The sequence below is a fragment of the Tachyglossus aculeatus genome, chromosome 7, assembly GCF_015852505.1.
Source record: "Tachyglossus aculeatus isolate mTacAcu1 chromosome 7, mTacAcu1.pri, whole genome shotgun sequence".
Lineage (NCBI taxonomy): Eukaryota > Metazoa > Chordata > Mammalia > Monotremata > Tachyglossidae > Tachyglossus > Tachyglossus aculeatus.
The window spans coordinates 31,897,617-31,916,715 of record NC_052072.1 but is presented as its reverse complement, the minus strand read 5'-3'; the positions used below and the strand labels follow the sequence as shown (position 1 = coordinate 31,916,715).

At 44.1% G+C, this 19,099-nt stretch overlaps 1 protein-coding gene across 1 annotated transcript in view; it reads left to right on the top strand.

Moving 5' to 3' along the window:
• Positions 1 to 19,099, top strand: part of TRIM33 (tripartite motif containing 33) — a 106,600-nt gene that overhangs the window by 64,305 nt on the left and 23,196 nt on the right. Inside the window, 7 exon segments of the mRNA XM_038749210.1 lie at positions 10,418 to 10,534; positions 11,334 to 11,448; positions 13,453 to 13,599; positions 13,959 to 14,076; positions 15,970 to 16,235; positions 16,721 to 16,885; positions 18,082 to 18,282. Coding sequence (XP_038605138.1) covers positions 10,418 to 10,534; positions 11,334 to 11,448; positions 13,453 to 13,599; positions 13,959 to 14,076; positions 15,970 to 16,235; positions 16,721 to 16,885; positions 18,082 to 18,282 — 1,129 coding nt within the window.

Genomic DNA, 19,099 nt, shown 5'->3' with positions numbered 1-19,099 from the left:
GAGTGAGACTGTGGACCCCACATGAGACAGGGATTGTGTCCAACCTGATAAACTTGTATCTACCCCAGTGCTTACTAAAGTGCCTGGCACACAGTAAGTGCTTAACAAATACCACTATTACTATTATTACAAAGGGCTAGGGTAAAAAAGTAGCCACAGTCCATGCCCCATATGTGGCTCACAATCTAAGGGGTTGGGAGTGGAGAACAGGTATTTATTTAATCCACATTTTATAGATGAGGTAACTGAGGCACAGAGAAGTAAAGTGAGAGTGGAGTGACTTGCCCAAGGTCACATAGCAGACACGGGGCACAGTTGAAGTTAGAACCCAGGTCCGATGACTCCCAGGCTTGTGCTCTTGCCATTAGGCCACACTGCTTCTCGAACTCTAGTAAACTCTCCCAACTACTTAGTACAGTGCTTTACACAGTTGGCATTCAGATACTATTGATTGATTTCTGATCTCCTGCTTGCATTTGACAATGACCTGCTTCATCACCTGCACTTAAACTAATTCACTTTGATTTTTGCCTCGCAATTCTGGTAAAAAGAAGTTGGGAAGGAAGTTAAAACATTGACTGAAGTAAGGCATTTCTGGGATCCAGGATATTAATTCTCTGTAATACCCTTGCCCCATTCATTCTGCATTGGGTTAATTGTAAGATCACATGTTTGGAATCTGATGAAGAAAATAATTTTATTTGCAAGGTCCCAAAAAACGTGGAGGTGGCACTAAAATTATCTTCCTTAGCCAACCTTTTAACTGGACGAAACTGAATTATGTCCAGAGATCCTAATAGAAAAGTCAACGATAAAATTAAGAGTATCTTGGCTTAATAGCCAGTATGGAGACCACAAAATCTGAGGATTTTATCCTGTGCAATTTTTATTTAGTTTTACGGCAGATCATCTGACCTCAGTCTCCCATATTGTTAATTAACCGTGAAAACAAAATGAACCTGTAAGTCGGCAGCATTTTTTCCAACACTTCCCACACTCAGTAAGCCTAAGAGTAGGTCCACAAGTACTAACTGAACTAACACTATGCTGGGTGCTTCAGCAACCTGAACAACCATAGCATAGGTGCTACAGGCTTTAATTTCAGTAAATTAGCAGCCCGGCTCGAGGGGCAATGGCCTTCCCACTGGAGAGACTGTCCTTGTGCTGATGTCCCATCTAGATTTGGCCTCCGGAGCCGCGCCCCTGCCCAACTCTTGAGGAAACTGGGAATTCTATGTGGGACAGGGACTCTGTCCAACTTGTTTAACTTGTATCTTCCCTAGGGTTCAGAACAGTACTTGCCACATAGTAAGCACTTAACAATTACAACAGCAATGATAATAAATTATACACCTGCCAACAGCCTGTTTTTTTAGGTCAAGCTCACTCAGTTGTTTTGCTGCTGAAATGGTTGATGGTCACATTTTTTTCCTACAATTATATCTATAAAATGTGTATTATATATGTGTATGTATATGTGTATTCATATATAATCATTATATATGTGTGTGTATATGTATTCATTCACTTGTATCTACTGAGTGCATGCTGTGTGCAAAGTACTGTACTAAGCACTTGGGAGAGTACAGTATAACAGCACATTCCTGCCCATAACGAGCTCACAGTCTAGAGGGGGAGACAGACATTAATATAAATAAATACATAAATATATATATATTTTATATATTGTATATATTTACAGATATATACATGGACTGTGAGCCCACTGTTGGGTAGGGACTGTATCTATATGTTGCCAGCTTGTACTTCCCAAGTGCTTAGTACAGTGCTCTGCACACAGTAAGCGCTCAATAAATACGATTGATTGATTGATGTACATACGGATACACACATTTTTCATTGCTTTCCTGAATAAAGTAAAAATCCCCGGATCATTTGCCAGTAAATGAAAGTGTATGAAGGGAGGAAGAGATAGTTATAACAGAAAGGGAATAAAACAAACTTTTAAGTCTTATCATAGTTAATGCCTTCTTCTTAAACTAATATTAAAGGTTTTAATAGGCTGTACATGGGATAGTGAACTTATTCTCTGCTCTCAAAATGTCATCCTTTCGCTCTCAGTATAATTATTTCAAATGTAGAAGCTATTTCAAGGAATTTTTTAAAAATTGTAAATTGGTTTCTAGGAGGAATTGCATTTTATAACAAATTTTAAATTTATAATGAATAGTGCTTTAACATGGCTTCCTTGTTTCCCACCTGTTAATTTTCCCTGTAGCTTCTTTTTGGAGGATGAAGGTGAAAAACACTGACTATCTAATATTAAAGTATTTCCACAGTCAGTATTTTTCTTGGTGATAGTTGGAAGAACATCCACGACCCCCGTGCTTTAGAGGATTTACTGGATGATCCATTTCCCTCAGTAGGTAATTGGATTAGCCCTAGTAAAACTGAAGTGACTACTAGCTTCCCTTTGCTGGGTCTCCTTCAAACAGGGCCACATCTCACCAGGAGTTTTCCTTCTCCCAGTCTTCCCCGTGGGGACACTAGGGAACTACCACCCAGAAGGAGAATTTCCAGCCCAGTGCCTGTGGGACCCGGGAAAAGGGAACTTCCAAAGACAAGGGAGAGAGAACAGAGACTAGTAAGAAAGGGGTGTGGGGAGGAATTGAACTGAAATCGAGAGGAGGAAAAAAGAAAGTAGAAAGAGGAAAGATGGGAAAGGAAGTAAAAGAATAAGGGCTAGGGAAGGGGAAACTTGCTAGCCTCTTCTTTCTCCTCTCTCTCTCTTATAACTTCCTCCCTAACAGTGACTGAAAAGGGAAATTTTAAAGCTGATAGGAGTTTTCAGTCAACCAGACACTTCCTTCCTTAATGGTGTCCTTCCCCTCTTGCCCTCCATTCCACTGCTTGCTACTTGCATCCTGATTATAGCCGTAACATTGCTGCAGGGCGTGTTGTTGTATACCTGGGGACGGTTAAAGAGGGTTTGGATGGCTTAGGGCAGCATAGCTCTACCACAGTAGAAACAACCCAGGAGACCAGTCATGCTAACAGCAATATATTCTTTCTCTTTCCTTCCCAAACTCCCAACCTGAAGTTCTTTAAAAAAAAAATAGGCTGCTGAAGAAATAGCAGGGCTCCTTAGCCACATTTTTGATAATAATAATAATGGTATTTGTTAAATGCCTGCTATGTGCCAAGCACTGTTCTAAACGCTGGGAGAGATACAAGGTTATCAGGTTGTCCCAATTGGGGCTCACAGTCTTAATCCCCATTTTCCAGATAAGGTAACTGAGGCCCAGAGAAGTGAAGTGACTTGCCCAAAGTCACACAGCCCACCTCACCCACTCAACTTGGTCACACCCTCAACCTCATCATCTCCTACCGCTGCACTATCTCCACCCTCACCAACTCTGAAATCCCACTCTCTGATCATAATCTTCTCACCTGCCTCCTCACTCACACTCCTCTCCCCTGTAAATCTATATTACTGCCTCACAGAGACCTCTGCTCTCTCGACCCCATCCATCTTTCTGAGCGCCTCAGACCCCACCTCCCCTCCCTGTCCTCTCTACCCAATCTTGATGATCGGATTACTGCTCTCAACTCTACCCCTTTCCCTTCGCCGCTCTCGTACCACTAACCCACAGCCCTGGATCACTGCCACTGTCTGCCTCCTTCGCTCTTATGCTCGAGCTGCTGAACACTGCTGGCGTAAGTCTAAACACCATGCCAACCTCATTCACTTCAAGTTTATCCTTTCCTGCCTTAACTCTGCCCTCTCCTCTGCCTAACAAAACTATTTCTCCTCCCTTATTGACACCCATGCCCATCATCCCCGTCAACTCTTCCGTACATTTAACTCCCTTCTCAGGCCCCCTGTTCCTCCCCCTCCTCCATCCCTCACCCCCAACGATCTGGCCTCCTACTTCATTAGTAAAATTAACTCCATCAGGTCTGAGCTCCCCAAAGTCACCCCTCCCCCCTTCTCCAACCCCCCGGCTCTCAACCCTCTCTGCTACTCTCCCATCCTTCCCAGCAGTATCTTCAGATGAGATTTCCTCCCTCCTCTCAAGTGCTACTCTGGCCACCTGTGCTTCTGACCCCATTCCCTCTCATCCTATGAAATCTCTCGCCCCTTCCCTCCTCCCCTCCTTAACTTCCATCTTCAACCGCTCACTCTCCACTGGTTCCTTCCCCTCTGCCTTCAAACATGCCCACGTCTCCCCCATCCTAAAAAAACCCTCTCTTGACCCCACCTCACCTTCTAGTTATCGCCCCATCTCCCTCCTACCATTCCTTTCCAAACTCTTGAACGAGTCGTCTACACGTGCTGCGTCGAATTCCTCAACACCAACTCTCTCCTCGACCCCCTCCAATCTGGCTTCCGTCCCCTACATTCCATGGAAACTGCCCTCTCAAAGGTCACCAATGACCTCCTGCTTGCCAAAACCAATGGCTCCTACTCTATCCTAATCCTCCTCGACCTCTCAGCTGCCTTCGACACTGTCGACCACCCCCTCTCCTCAACATGCTATCCAACCTTGGCTTCACAGACTCTGTCCTTACCTGGTTCTCCTCTTATCTCTCCGGCCATTCATTCTCAGTCTCTTTTGCGGGCTTCTCCTCCCCCTCCCATCCCCTTACTGTAGAGGTTCCTCAAGGGTCAGTTCTTGGTCCCCTTCTGTTCTCTATCTACACTCACTCCCTTGGTGAACTTGTTCGCCCCCACGGCTTCAACTATCATCTCTACGCTGATGACACCCAAATCTACATCTCTGCCCCTGCTCTCTCTCCCTCCCTTCAGGCTTGTGTCTCCTCCTGCTTTCAAGACATCTCCATCTGGATGTCTGCCCACCATCTAAAACCCAATATGTCCAAGACTGAACTCCTTATCTTCCCTCCCAAACCTTGCCCTCTCCTTGACTTTCCCATCACTGTTGACGGCACTACCATCCCTCCCGTCTCACAAGCCCGCAAGCTTGGTGTCATCCTCAACTCCGCTGTCTCATTCACCCCTCACATCCAATCCGTCACCAAAACCTGCTGGCCTCAGCTCCGCAACATCACCAAGATCCGCCTTTTCCTCTCCATCCAAACCGCTACCCTACTGGTTCAATCTCTCATCCTATCCTGGATTACTGCATCAGCCTCCTCTCTGATCTCCCATCCTCCTGTCTCTTCCTACTTCAGTCTATATTCACGCTGCTGCCCGGATCATCTGGTGTGGCTCAGTGGAAAGAGCACGAGCTTGGGAGTCAGTGGTCATGGGTTCTAATCCTGGCTCCGCCACTTATCGGCTGTGTGACTTTGGGCAAGTCACTTAACTTCTCTGTGCCTCAGTTACCTCATCTGTAAAATGGGGATTAAGATTGTGAGCCTTGTTTGGGACAACCTGATCACCTTGTATCCCCCCCAGCGCTTAGAACAGTGCTTTGCACATAGTAAGCGCTTATCAAATACCATTATTATTATTATTATCTTTGTGCAGAAACACTGTGGGCATGTTACGCCCCTCCTCAAAAATCTCCAGTGGCTACCAATCAACATGCGCATCAGGCAAAAGCTCCTCACTCTTGGCTTCCAGGCTGTCCATCACCTCGCCCCCCCCTCCTACCTCACCTCCCTTCTTTCATTCTACAGCGTAGCCCACACCCTCTGCTCCTCTGCCGCTAACCTCCTCACTGTCCCTTGTTCTCACCTTTCCCACCGTCGACCCCCGACCCATGTCCTCCCCCTGGCCTGGAATGCCCTCGCTCTGCACATCCGCCAAGCGAGCTCTCTTCCTCCCTTCAAGGCCCTACTGAGAGCTCACCTCCTCCAGGAGGCCTTCCCAGACTGAGCCCCCCCATTCCTCTCCCCCTCCCCATCCCCCCCGCCCTACCTCCTTCCCCTCCCCACAGCACCTGTATATATGTTTGTACAGATTTATTACTCTATTTCACTTGTTCATATTTACTATTCTCTTTATTTTATTTTGTTAATATGTTTTGTTTTGTTCTCTGTCTCCCCCTTCTAGACTGTGAGCCCACTGCTGGGTAGGGACAGTCTCTATATGTTGCCAACTTGTACTTTCCCAGCACTTAGTACAGTGCTCTGCACACAGTAAGCGCTCAATAAATACGATGGAATGAATGAATGAATGAAAGTGGCGGAGTCGGGATTAGAACCCACGACCTCTGACTCCCAAGCCCAGTCCACTTAGCCACGCTGCTTCTCAAGCAGTTCTCCTGAGTATGCCAAATTTGCATGCTAGGAATTGTGCCCTTCCGTATTTTTTGTGTGTACAGCCTGACCTTTGGTGACACTTATAGTGGTGGTGAAATCCTCGTGGCACTGGCCTCAAATGAGAACACCTATATACTATACACTGTCTTGGAGGGGACAAAAAAATTAATCTGTTTGGAAGTTGAGGATTTTAGTAACTCTTATGTCTGAAATATTATCGTAGTTATGCTCATTAAAATCAAGTTCTATTAAGATTGGATTTGTACCATTAAACCAATATTACAAATTCATTTCAGCTAAATGGGGGGCATGAATTGACTATAAGACACTTAGCTCCCCGCCTCACCCCTCACCTTAACTGGCTGATCTTCTACTGCAGCCCACCCTGTACCCTTGATTCCTCTTTGGCCAACCGAGTTACTGTACCTTGATCTCTTCTTTCTCACCGCTGACCCCTTGCCCGCCTCCTCCCTCTGGCCGGGAACTCCCTCTCTCTTCATATCCAACAGACCACCACCCTCCCCACTTTCAAAGTCATGCTAAAATCACATTTCCTCCAAGAGGCCTTCCCTGACTAAGCCCTCATTTCCCCCACTCACTGTCCCATCTGTGTTGCCTGTGCATTTAGATCTTTACCCTTTTACACTTTTACACTTTACCCTTTTACACTTTTACACTTTTTACACCCCACCCTCAGTCCCACAACACTTGTGTACATATCTATCCTTTAGCCTGCCATTTCCCCTATCTGTAATTTATTTCAGTGTCTGCCTCCTCCTCTGGGCTGTAAGTTCCTTGTGGACAGGAATCACAGGGACTGTCTCTATGTGTTACCAACTTGTACTTCCCAAGCGCTTAGTACAGTGCTCTGCGCACAGTAAGCGCTCAATAAATATGATTGATTGATTCCCAAATGCTTAGTACAGTGCTCTGCGCACAGTAAGCGCTCAATAAATACGATTGATTGATTGATTCCTTCCTCTCCCCCTCATCCCCCTCTCCATCCCCCCATCTTACCTCCTTCCCTGCCCCACAGCACCTGTATATATGTATATATGTTTGTACATATTTATTATTCTATTTATTTATTTATTTTACTTGTACCTATCTAATTCTATTTATTTTATTTTGTTTGTTTGGTTTTGTTCTCTGTCTCCTCCTTCTAGACTGTGAGCCCACTGTTGGGTAGGGACTGTCTCTATATGTTGCCAACTTGGACTTCCCAGGCGCTTAGTACAGTGCTCTGCACACAGTAAGCGCTCAGTAAATATGATTGATTGATTGATTACCAACTCTATTGCATTGTAGTCACCCAAGTGCTTACTCTAGGGCTCTGCCGCCCAATAAGCATTAAATAAATCCCAGTGATAGGGTGAATAAATGAATGACCAATTTCTGATACTTTCTGGTCATTTCTGATAGTTTCTCATAGTCAAATTCACTGATCACAAAAAAGATCCTTAGAGAAAAATGAATGAAAGTTGTCTTGAAATTCTTGCCTTGATAATAATTTAACCAAATTGTCAAATGGGTTTAGGCAAACCCATTTATGTTTATTCTAGAACCATCTTTTTTTTAGGGTGGAAGATGCCACCTTTCTATATCAGTTTTGAAGGAACTTTAAATCGTTAAATATCTTGTTGAGAGAAAAAGGACTCTTGTGAATATAGATATCTAAGGCTGTCCTAAAAAAAAGAAAGGTGCCTGACGGATCAGGTGCTAGCTGATTAAGGCATTTTGAAGAAAAGCCCCTAGCCTAATCTTGATTTGTGATCAGTTGCTGATTAATTAGCTTCATCCTACAGGAATTTACGTTTGACGCATGTTGTAGAGTTTCAAAGGCCCATATCAGGTGGCTTTTAATTACCCGACTTGACCCAGGAAAATTTTTAGAACCTAAATTACTTGAAAATTTTCAATTGTTTGTGTTTTTTCTCCTTTAATTCCATCTCCTTAATCCCCTTCTGTCTCTTTCTACTGTTGTTAGTCAGCAGTTTCATCCTCTATCCTGTCCCTCCTCTCTGAATTTCCAGAGTTTAATTCTCTTCTGTCGGCTTTCCCCTCCTTTAACCCTTTTCCCCATTCCCTCATGTTCACTTTTCTTTGCTAACTCCTTCTGGTGCAGCCAGCCCCCCATCCCAGCAGACAATCAAGAACGTGCCCAGATGCTTATTTCTGGCTGTGTGGCCTGGGGCGAGTCATTTCACCTCTCTGCAAAATGGGGATTCAGCACCTGTTTTCCTTCCTAAACTGTGAGCCAGACCACCCCTGAACTTGTACTGAGTTGGACAGTAAATTAAATTCAGTTGGATTCAGATTGGCTCTGATAAGCAACAAATCTCTTGCAATGCTTTTCCTCTTCTTTTTCCTCGGATCCATTTCAGGAGTATTAATCAATCAATCGCATTTATTGAGCGCTTACTGTGTGCACAACACTGTACTAAGCACTTGGGAAGTACAAGTCGGCAACAGATAGAGACAGTCCCTACCCAGCAACAGGCTCACAGTCTAGAAGGGGGAGACAGAGAACAAAACAATAACATCAAAATAGATAAATGGAATTATTAATAAAATAAACAGAATAATAAATATGCACAAATGTACACAAGTGCTGTGGGGCGGAGAAGGACGTGGGGGGCAGTGGGATCATCAAACTGGTGAAGAAGTTATCCCTTACTGTCCTACAGGTCCTAGTAGTCCCCTGGGCAATTGCATATGCATATCAATCAATCATATTTATTGAGCGCTTACTGTGTGCAGAGCACTACTAAGTGCTTGGGAAGTACAAGTTGGCAACATATAGAGACAGTCCCTACCCAACAGTGGGCTCACAGTCTAAAAGGCCTGGAATACCAATACCAACGCCTGGAACTGAGCCTGGACATTTCTGCTTTAGCCTGGTCTGACTTCCATTCTGGTTCAGTGCTTGGATGACATGGGTCAGTGCCAGGCACTAGGTGGGACTTGACTGGGCCTAATATTTCTGGCTTGTTCAGGATCATCATCAATTGTATTTATTGAGCGCTTACTGTGTGCAGAGCACTGCACTAAGCGCTTGGGAAGTACAAGTTGGCAACATATAGAGACAGTCCCTACCCAACCCTACCCAACAGTGGGCTCAGAGTCTAAAAGATGCAGCGCTAATTCACATCCTGTATTAGGAATTTGATTATTTCATCCTCCAAGGTGCTCCCCTCAGTCTGACCCCAGTAATAGGGAGCTATCCCTTCCCAGCCCCTTCCAAATTTCACACACTCACAATCGCACAGTGGCTTTAGTTGGGGTAATAGTAATAATAATGGCATTTTATTAAGCACTTACTGTGTGCCAAGCACTGTTCTAAGCGATGGGGAGGTTCCAAGTATATATGTATATATGTTTGTACATATTTATTACTCTATTTATTTATTTTACTTGTACATATCTATTCTATTTATTTTATTTTGTTAGTATGTTTGGTTTTGTTCTCTGTCTCCCCCTTTTAGACTGTGAGCCCACTGTTGGGTAGGGACTGTCTCTATATGTTGCCAATTTGTACTTCCCAAGCGCTTAGTACAGTGCTCTGCACATAGTAAGCGCTCAATAAATATGATTGATTGATTGATTGATTCCAAGGTGATCAGGTTGTCCCGCCCTCGAGGACAGAAACAGAAAGAAGGGAGGCCCCTCTGTGTGATTTTGTGCTCATTCATTCATTCATTCAATCGTATTTATTGAGCGCTTACTGTGTGCAGAGCACTGTACTAAGCGCTTGGGAAGTACAAGTTGGCAACACATAGAGATGGTCCCTACCCAACAGTGGGCTCACAGTCTAGAAGGCCAAAGGACTACATACATAGTACCACCTTTTCCTAGGGATGCGGTCCCTTCTCTGTGTGTTGTGGAGTGTGTGCTCGATAATGCGTCTATGGCTATTTTAACTGAATTCTCCATTTCTTATCACCTCAGGTCCCATTCCCCTGACTTGTGCTTTCCCCAAGTAGGGCAGATATTGAAACTGCATACACATTTGCAGTTGACAATGCAACCATGTGGAGTTATATTTCCCGGTAACAAGTTTGGTGTTGGTTGTTCTGTTTAGTTAAGAATGTGTGTGGGGATGGGGGAAGGCGGGGGGAGAGACATACTAACAACCTACCTTGATACTAGTTTGAAACAAAACTTGAAAGCTTTAATTGCAAATCTTTACTCTAGCAGTAAGTGGGGTTATGTCGTGCTTTTAAAGGTATCAGTTTTTGGAAGAAGCATTTCAGAATCAGAAGGGTGCAATTGAGAACTTATTGGCCAAGCTTCTTGAGAAGAAGAACTACGTTCATTTTGCAGCCACTCAAGTGCAGAATAGGTAAGTTTTGCTTGTTTTGTCTGGAGCTGTTTTTAGGTCTCATCAGATTATAGAAGTGGATTTAAAATTTTATAAAGCCTCTCAATTGGACTCTTACCCTAGTTTTTTAGATGCTGCTATAAAATCATTTTAAAAGTTTATAATTACCGACTGTGCTGTTGGATATTCTTTCTCTTCCTTAAGATACAGATTAAAGTGTACTAAAAGTAGCTATTAAGAGAAATTTTTTTCCAACATTACTGTTATTCTAGGATCATTTTAATTCTGTGAGAAGTATTGAGATTCCCATTTTTTTTTTTTAGTTTGGTTTTGGCTATCTTCAGACTCCAGTTAGTAAAATGAATGACTTTAGCTTTCATTTTAGCCGAAGGAAAATAGAATATAGTGTTATTAATGGAATGTTGAAAAGGGTGAGTGGAATTTTAATCACCTCCTCTTTTCCACTCCCCTCTGGGATTACATTTATGGTATCGGCCGAAGGAGATCACCTGAGGTTGCGTGTGAAAGAGGATTTTTTAATTTGTGAAGGAATACGGTGGTGGTCTAGGCAGCTTTCAGCAGATGTGTTTTTCTCCTGTTGTACTCTACCAAGTACCTAGTACAGTGCTCAACAGTGTTCAAAAATACTATTGATTGATTTAACATGTAAATAATTCCAAATTATTCTCCACATAATAAATCCAACCCCCCCAAATTATGGAAAATTCAGTTCAGTGACTTTTGTAGTATTTTCCCAGACCCCAAGATTTTCAGAGACCTGGAATAAAGTGATAACCTAATGCTGCATCTCTCTTTTCAGGATAAAAGAAGTAAATGAAACTAACAAGCGAGTAGAACAGGAAATAAAAGTGGCCATTTTCACCCTTATCAATGAGATTAATAAGAAGGGGAAATCTCTCTTACAGCAGCTTGAGGTACAGCTCTTCAGCTCTCTTTCTCTTCTGTTGTGGCAAGTGCCTGTTGGAAGCTTTTGTTTCAGATTTGAGGGGTTAGGGAGGGTTGAAAAGTAGGCACATTTTAAAAAAATGAGTTATATTAAACTAAGTAGTCCCTACACTTCGTACCCCATAGGAGAGACCCTAGAAAGGTATTGGGCTCCCCTCCCCTATTTGAGTCATTACTGGTGCCTTTGCTCACTCTTTAAATTCTGTGATTCAGTTTCCTGTTAACAAGCACCTCAGCCTCTGTTAAACCAAGTTTATTGACATCGTTGTGTTAGAAGTGTAAGCGTGGTCATGCAGCAGCAGGCCTCTAATGGTGTCTCGGTTGCATTCTTTGGCCTTTAGTGCTGTAATTAGAAAAGTTAATGTTTAGGTGCAGATTTCCACATGAGAGTGACATCTGCCCATAAAGTCTAACCCAGTTTAAGACTGCGTTTGAAGCTGATGCATTTCTGGTGCATGCAGTTGAGTGACTCATAAAAGTGGAAAGGCTGTTGTTTGAAAAATTTCAGTATTTTAAAGTTACTATGCCCAAGGAAAGTATTGCTGTTAATAAATGAAACAGCTTTATTTTGTTTTGAGACATTTGAAGTCGAAATAGGCTTTCCTTGTGTCTCCCAGCTTCCATTCATGTCCAAATTCACTCTGATGTGATTTTCCTCAGAGTAAGCATATCCGTGTTTCCATAAGGCATTGTGGAAACTTTTAGCATCTGATTGCCGTCAGAGGAGGCCCTGCTTTTTGTCCAGCGGAACCAACACAGTTGTAGGAGCCAAAGACCGGGCTTGTGGTCCTGGCTCTGGTGGGGTGCCTCCTGGGGCTATACCATCAAGGCATAAGGTTTCTGAATGAAGAGCCACCTAGGATGAAGGGGGAGGTGGACAGACCCAGAGGGACTCCCCAAAAAGCTGGCTAATGTCAGCAGCGAAGACCACAGTGGTTTCCGAGGCACTGTGCTGTAATCACTTTGACCATAAATGAGCCCTCCACATAGTTTGGGTGGGGGGTGAGAAAGACTACACCTTTGAAGGGCACTTTGCACTATTACTTAAGCCCTGCCCGTCTGCTCCCTTTTGCACAATTGGCCGACATGAGGGAGCGTGAGGGGGGCTGTGCAACCCAACTTCACTCAGTTCCTTTGTTCAGGTTCTTGCTTGGTCCTGAAGTCGTGCAGGAGACTGCATTCCATGAAAATGGGGGAACTTAGTATTGCGGGCTGATATGCCACTAGTCCAGTGCTGCCAAATAGATGTGTAGGATCTGGTATTTCTTACAGGTTTTTATGTTTCATGTGGCAGATTGGTTTTTAATTAAAATCTAATGGTGGGCCTAAAATACTTCGCATCTCCTGTGATGAAAAACGTTCGTTCATTGTCCTTGCCCAGTTTCTATCTGACTTATCTGCTGCCCACCTTCTTATGTTGCACCAGAACCCCCCAGTGACAGGGATGAGTGAGTTCGAGGGGCACTAACTGAACAGACCACTAGCACTACAGTCGGTCTTTCACACAGGTTCTTGTTTCAGAGGCTCACCTGTCATGTAAGACGAGAGACTCCATTTTAATGGACTCCTATTTTTGTTGGCTTTCCTGCCCTGTGAATGCTTTTTAGTTGTATCTTTAAGAATGTTTGAAGCCCTTTGAGGATTCTTTTAATTTACGAGTGCCTCGTAAATGTGATTATTGACTCAACCTAATGCTGTCTATCCTGCTTTCATGCCTATGTGAACCAAAACTGCTTTTTCCCTGAAATGAGTTTGTGCTGTTCCTTATGCACGTTATTGACTGGGGAAGCATCCATTATGACAGAAACTCTCTAGATGAGTTCTGTCTTTTCCGGCTCCTCCTCAAGTTACAGCGTTCTACAAAATGGGGATACCACTTTGTCAAAGGTGTTTATAAATGCTCACATTGTCAGTGATTGTTTTAAAATGAGAAAGTTCTAGTTTAACATTAGCAATCGTACGTTTTATTGCAGACTGTTACAAAGGAAAGGCAAATGAAGCTGATACAGCAGCAAAATGATATCACGGGCCTCTCAAGACAGGTGAAGCACGTGATGAACTTCACCAACTGGGCGATCGCAAGTGGTAGCAGCACAGCCCTGCTTTACAGCAAGCGACTGGTAAGGCATTTTGTGACGTCGTGAAAACGATCCAGCGTCTGCAAGGCAAAAATTTAAATATTCTCATTTGATTGCTATAGATTGATTATGTGGTATAGCTAGATTGTCAACTCCTTGAGGGCAAGGATTGTGCCTTCTAGCTCTATACAACTCTTCCAAGTACTTAGTGCAGTGCTTTACACACAGTAAGCCATCAAACACTATTGATTGACTTCTGACTTGGACCTTGCCTTTAAAAATGACATGATAATTTTTGTAAAATTGGCTCCACCAAGTGCACCTTTTTTCCTTCATCACGTTTGGTCTCAATATCTAATTGACTTGAAAATTAACGCTAATGCATTTTTGTTTCCCTTCAGATTACATTTCAGTTACGGCATATTTTGAAAGCGCGGTGTGATCCGGTCCCAGCTGCTAATGGAGCAATACGCTTCCATTGTGACCCCACCTTCTGGGCAAAGAATGTAGTTAATTTAGGTGAGAGAATTTCTGTTCTGTGGGTTCGTTATCGTAATCATTATACACCGTGGGGAAAACATCACTCAGCTGCAGGAAAGGGGAAGGTGAAATAGCTGGAAGGGGTTAATGTGTTTAATTTGTGAAGTGTGGGGTTTAGATTTTCCAAACCTCCAGAAATGACCTAATCCAAGTAAAATTTCCATCCATAGACTCTTGCTAAAAATGATCTTTGGTTGCCTTTAGTAGGTCTGCATCTCATTCTGAAAGAACACCCTTCTTGCCTTGCCGGTACGCCCCATGAAAATGTCAACAGCTTGAGTAGATTCCTCCAGCTCTGGGTGCCTCTAAGCAGATTACCTTTTTCTCGTAGATTAACAGAGGGCTTTTAGGGAGCGTTGTCATCCCTATTGCCGTGCCCACACACACACACACCCCACCCCAGAGGAAATCACAAGAAAGGAATCTGAAATTTTTTTCTTTTGGTCTCATAACTGTTCTGTAGCATCCCTCCTCCACACTTGCTGTTACAAGGCTTACCAGCCTTCTAGCTTTCTATATTTGCTGCCATTCCTTGGCACACCATGCTTACCACCACCTGCAAAGGACCAACACCCTTCCGCACAGTAGCGTGGTAGTAACTATGCCCATTGGTATCCATGGTAAGTTGGTGGTGCCTCATTAAGCACTTACCATATGCCAGGTACTGCTGGAGTAGATAGAAGATAATCAGGTCCTGCATGGGGCTCACAATCTAGGAGGGGGAACAGATATCGAATCCCCATTTTGCAGATAAAGGAACTGAGGCACAGAGAAGCGACGTGACTTGCCTCAGGTCACACAGATGGTAAGTGGCAGAGTTGGGATTAGAATCCTGGTCCTCTGACCTCTAGGCCCTTGCTCTTTCCAGTAGGCCACACTGCTTCTCATGTGTGAGCTTTGTCTAACCAGGCTGCCTCCATTGGTTTCTCCCTGGGTGCTCCTGGCTCAGAAACACACTCATCTTTTGGTCTTGCTTTGGTTGCCTGGTGAGAAGAAACAACTTTGGCTTTGCGCAATTCTTGGCCTGTTTTTTGTGTCACCACCTTTGGTATCAACCTTTCTCCCACAAAAATTTGAGTTCTTAGCACCAGTATGACTTTTGCTCCTCTCTTACCGTAGTTATTTCAAAACCTGGTGATTGAAAACAGAAGCCTTTAGTAACCATTACTAGTTCTCCTCCTTCACTGTGGCATAATCTCTTAGCACTTAGCTCCTTGTTGCAATTACATCAAGTAGCCTGAGATCCATAAAAACTCAATTCTAGCTCCTCTTTCTCCAACCAGAAGTTTTTTCTCTCCTCCTTCCCGTACTTCACCCCAGAAATAACCACTTAGTGGTTCAAGGGGAATGAAAAGAAAGTGATGAGAGGGGTGCATTTATTCAAGTTGTCCCCATGAGGAAGGATTCATTCAGCAGAATAGTAATATTTCTGGTATTTGGTGAGCAGTTACTATATGCCAAGCATTGTGCTGAAAGCTGGGATAGATTACAATACAATGAGGTCAGGTCCAGTCCTTGCCCTGCATGGGGCTCCCAGTCTGAGCTGCAGGTGGAACGTGTACTTCATTCCCATTTTATAGATGAGGAAATGGAGGCACAGAGAGGTTAAATAACTCAAGTGGTGGAGTTGAGATGAATACTTTGGGCTCCTGATTCCCAAACCTGTGCTCTCTTCAGCCCCGCTGATTCCAAGAATACTTACTCCCTATCACCTCTGGGCACTAAAAAGGAAGAGCGATCCAAACAATTGGCCTCACTTGTGCTTGGTGAAGTGATAGCTAAATGCCAACCAATCCCAGTACAGCCTGTACTTCTTTTTGGTTATATTAAGTCTCCCACCCTCCTCGTTTTCTTTCTTTTTCAATCCCTCAGGTAATCTTGTTATCGAAAGTAAACCAACCCCCGGCTACACTCCTAACGTGGTCGTCGGACAAGTTCCTCCAGGGACGAACCATATCAGTAAAACACCTGGGCAGATTAACTTAGCACAGCTTCGGCTCCAGCACATGCAGCAGCAGGTGTACGCACAGAAACACCAGCAGTTGCAACAAATGAGGCTGCAGCAACCAACGGCAACTGTAGCAGCAACAACAACAACCCACCCTAGACAAGCAGCCCCTCAGATGCTTCAGCAGCAGGTACGGTGATCATCCGTCATCCGTAATTCAGTAGTCCGCTGCCATACTAAAAGCCGAAGCCAGCGATGAAGCCTTGGGTTTCAGGTCGTTGTTCTCAAGGTGGAATAGTTTTTATTTTGGCGGATAGTGTACCTGACCCTAAAGGTAAAAAGGTGGTTGCTCATTTTAAGGGGCAGTGACTCCTTACCATCCTGCATCAGAAGTGGTCATTCGTGAGGCGGACACCCTGTTGGCCTGGAAAAATGTACACACCTTACACCCTGACCATTCCTTACTTAAAGGGCAGAGCATCCCGTGTTTAATTTTAAGCATGCTGCAGAAGCAGGTTGATCTTTTATGCCCCAGGAGATGCTAATGTGTTCTTTCAGCACTGATAAAGGTAGATTTTATTTGTCCACATCAGACCTACTGTTACAAGAGATAAGTTAAGTCTTGGGTTGTCTAGAGTACGAGGCCTAAAAAAACCCAAACCCTCCCTCTTGCAGCCCCCACGGTTGATCAGCGTCCAGACGATGCAGAGGGGCAATATGAACTGTGGGGCTTTTCAGGCCCACCAGATGAGGATGGCACAGAATGCTGCTCGAATACCAGGGATACCCCGGCACAGTGGACCTCAGTACTCAATGATGCAGCCACACCTCCAAAGACAAGTATGCCCTGCATTGTGTTCCTCATCTTAGCCTCACTGCCGGCCCCTCCAGGGTCTCCAACTTTCCATTCTGGGCGTGCGGACAAACCTGGAGGGAGGGAGCGCGGGTTTTGAAGGGCAGGAACGTTGGGATGGGGAGGAAGAAGGAAGGAGTGGAGGGAAAGGGAGAGGAGGGAGGGCCTGGAAGAAAGAGAAGGGAAGGAGAAAGGGCGGAAACAAGAGGAAGTAAGTGGTGCAAGAGGTGCCTCTCCTCCTTTATTGTCTCGCTGCCGGTCCTCACCAGACAGGGTACAAGAAGCTCCTTCAATCCAGTTTTGGAATCATCCGTCCACTTGCTCCCATCCCAGCCAAATCACATGCCACACAAGACCACACGAGCCCCATTGCCGTGGCAGCCACAGTGCTGCTGCGGCTCCCAACTTAGGACTCTAGATTGCATCCAGTAAACTATTTGGAGATCCCAGTCCCCACTCCTGGATTGAAAACCCAGCCTGCCGTCACACCATAAGACTCCAGCACCCGCGCCAACCGTGGAGACCCCGGCTCCAGGTGGCAGGGGGCAAGTGATGGAACTGCCATTTTGGCCGCGCCTCTGCTTCTTTCCCAAATCCAGGGGCAGGATGGACTAGCTAGGTTACCCTTCGTGCCCAGAAAAACTGGGGCGGGGCTGTCACTCTATTGATGTCACCCAAAAATGCCAAATCCAGAGAATCATGGCTCTTCGGAATGGGCACCTATAAACCCCTTTATTTTTAAAGGATTGCTTTGTAAATGTTGAGTAAAATAACAAGGTAGTTAGATGTTGGCATTATGTACATGTGCATTTTTTGTATTTCATATGCTTTTTTCAGGAGGGGAGGGGGGAGTAACTAACGTTCAAAATAAACACATTTACTTTAAAAAATAATAAAAAATCACTCTCTCATATCCCCCCAAATATATGGCAAATAACGAACACATAGTATCATGTTTCTTTGTTTCCCATGCAAAATAGCTATTCCTAGACATTAAATTGGCCTTCTAGTGGTTACTACAGTAAATGTTGCATCAGTTGCACCCACGATTTGAACTCCAAAACCGAATATTAAATCTATAGCTTTTAAAGAAGTAAGTACGGTAGGATGAACCGTTGCTTTGACCACCTTTAATATGTTGTCCTCTTTTCCCCTCCTCCCCCCACCCCCCTTTCCCCAGCAGCATTCTAACCCAGGACATGCAGGGCCCTTTCCAGTTGTTTCCGTGCACAACACCACAATAAATCCAACTAGCCCAACTACAGCAACCATGGCCAGTGCAAATCGTGGTCCCACCAGCCCGTCTGTTACAGCAATAGAACTTATCCCATCAGTAACAAATCCAGAGAATTTACCATCCCTACCAGATATTCCGCCAATTCAGGTTAGTGAATTGTGGGGCATTTAAAACTTAACATGAGAAATACTGAGCTCAAGATTTTGGTTTCCCCTTATGTTAGAACACCTTAATCTTGATTCAGATTTCTCATTTCCTGTGGCTTTAGCTTGAATAATACTTAAGCAATGACGTTACATAGTTTCACCGGTACGATATTAAGTTAGACGTTGGAGAAAATTTGGCATGCTTAATTAATGTTTAATTACCCTAGTGTCACTGACAGTATTTCTGCTTTATAGCCTTGTTGGTTTCATATATTTGGCATACGTGAGTGGTTTTAATATTTTATTTCTGAGGAATTGGCTTTTTAAGGCACCATCCCACATGCGGAGTCAGACGCAAAGCTGCTGGCAGTTGTAAACAGTGAACACACCTCCTGACTGACTCAGCTGGAACCTGTTTTACTTGCTTTTCAGAGTCAGTTTGGTCCCAATCCTGGTTAAGCTGACACTCATTAGGCCACTGCTACTACTTGATTGATTAAAGAAACAATGGAACCCTTCAGAGTGGAGGGGAGGAGAGACATGGCATTAATTTTGTCATGAGGCTGACTTGTTGATATCCCTCAATGAGTTCATCATTGGTAGTTTTCACCTACCAATCTACACCTTAGGTTCTTCCCCTTTAACATAAAGGAGCAGTTCTGATTAGTAGAATTTCCATAGGTGTAATGGAGTAGGAGGCTTAAACATTCTTTAGAAAACAGCTTCCCGGAGTTTATACGTAGTCTAGAAAAGGATAAAGCAAAGCCAAAACAAATGGACATAAAGCAACTTAAATTCTAATATATGCTGGTGAGATG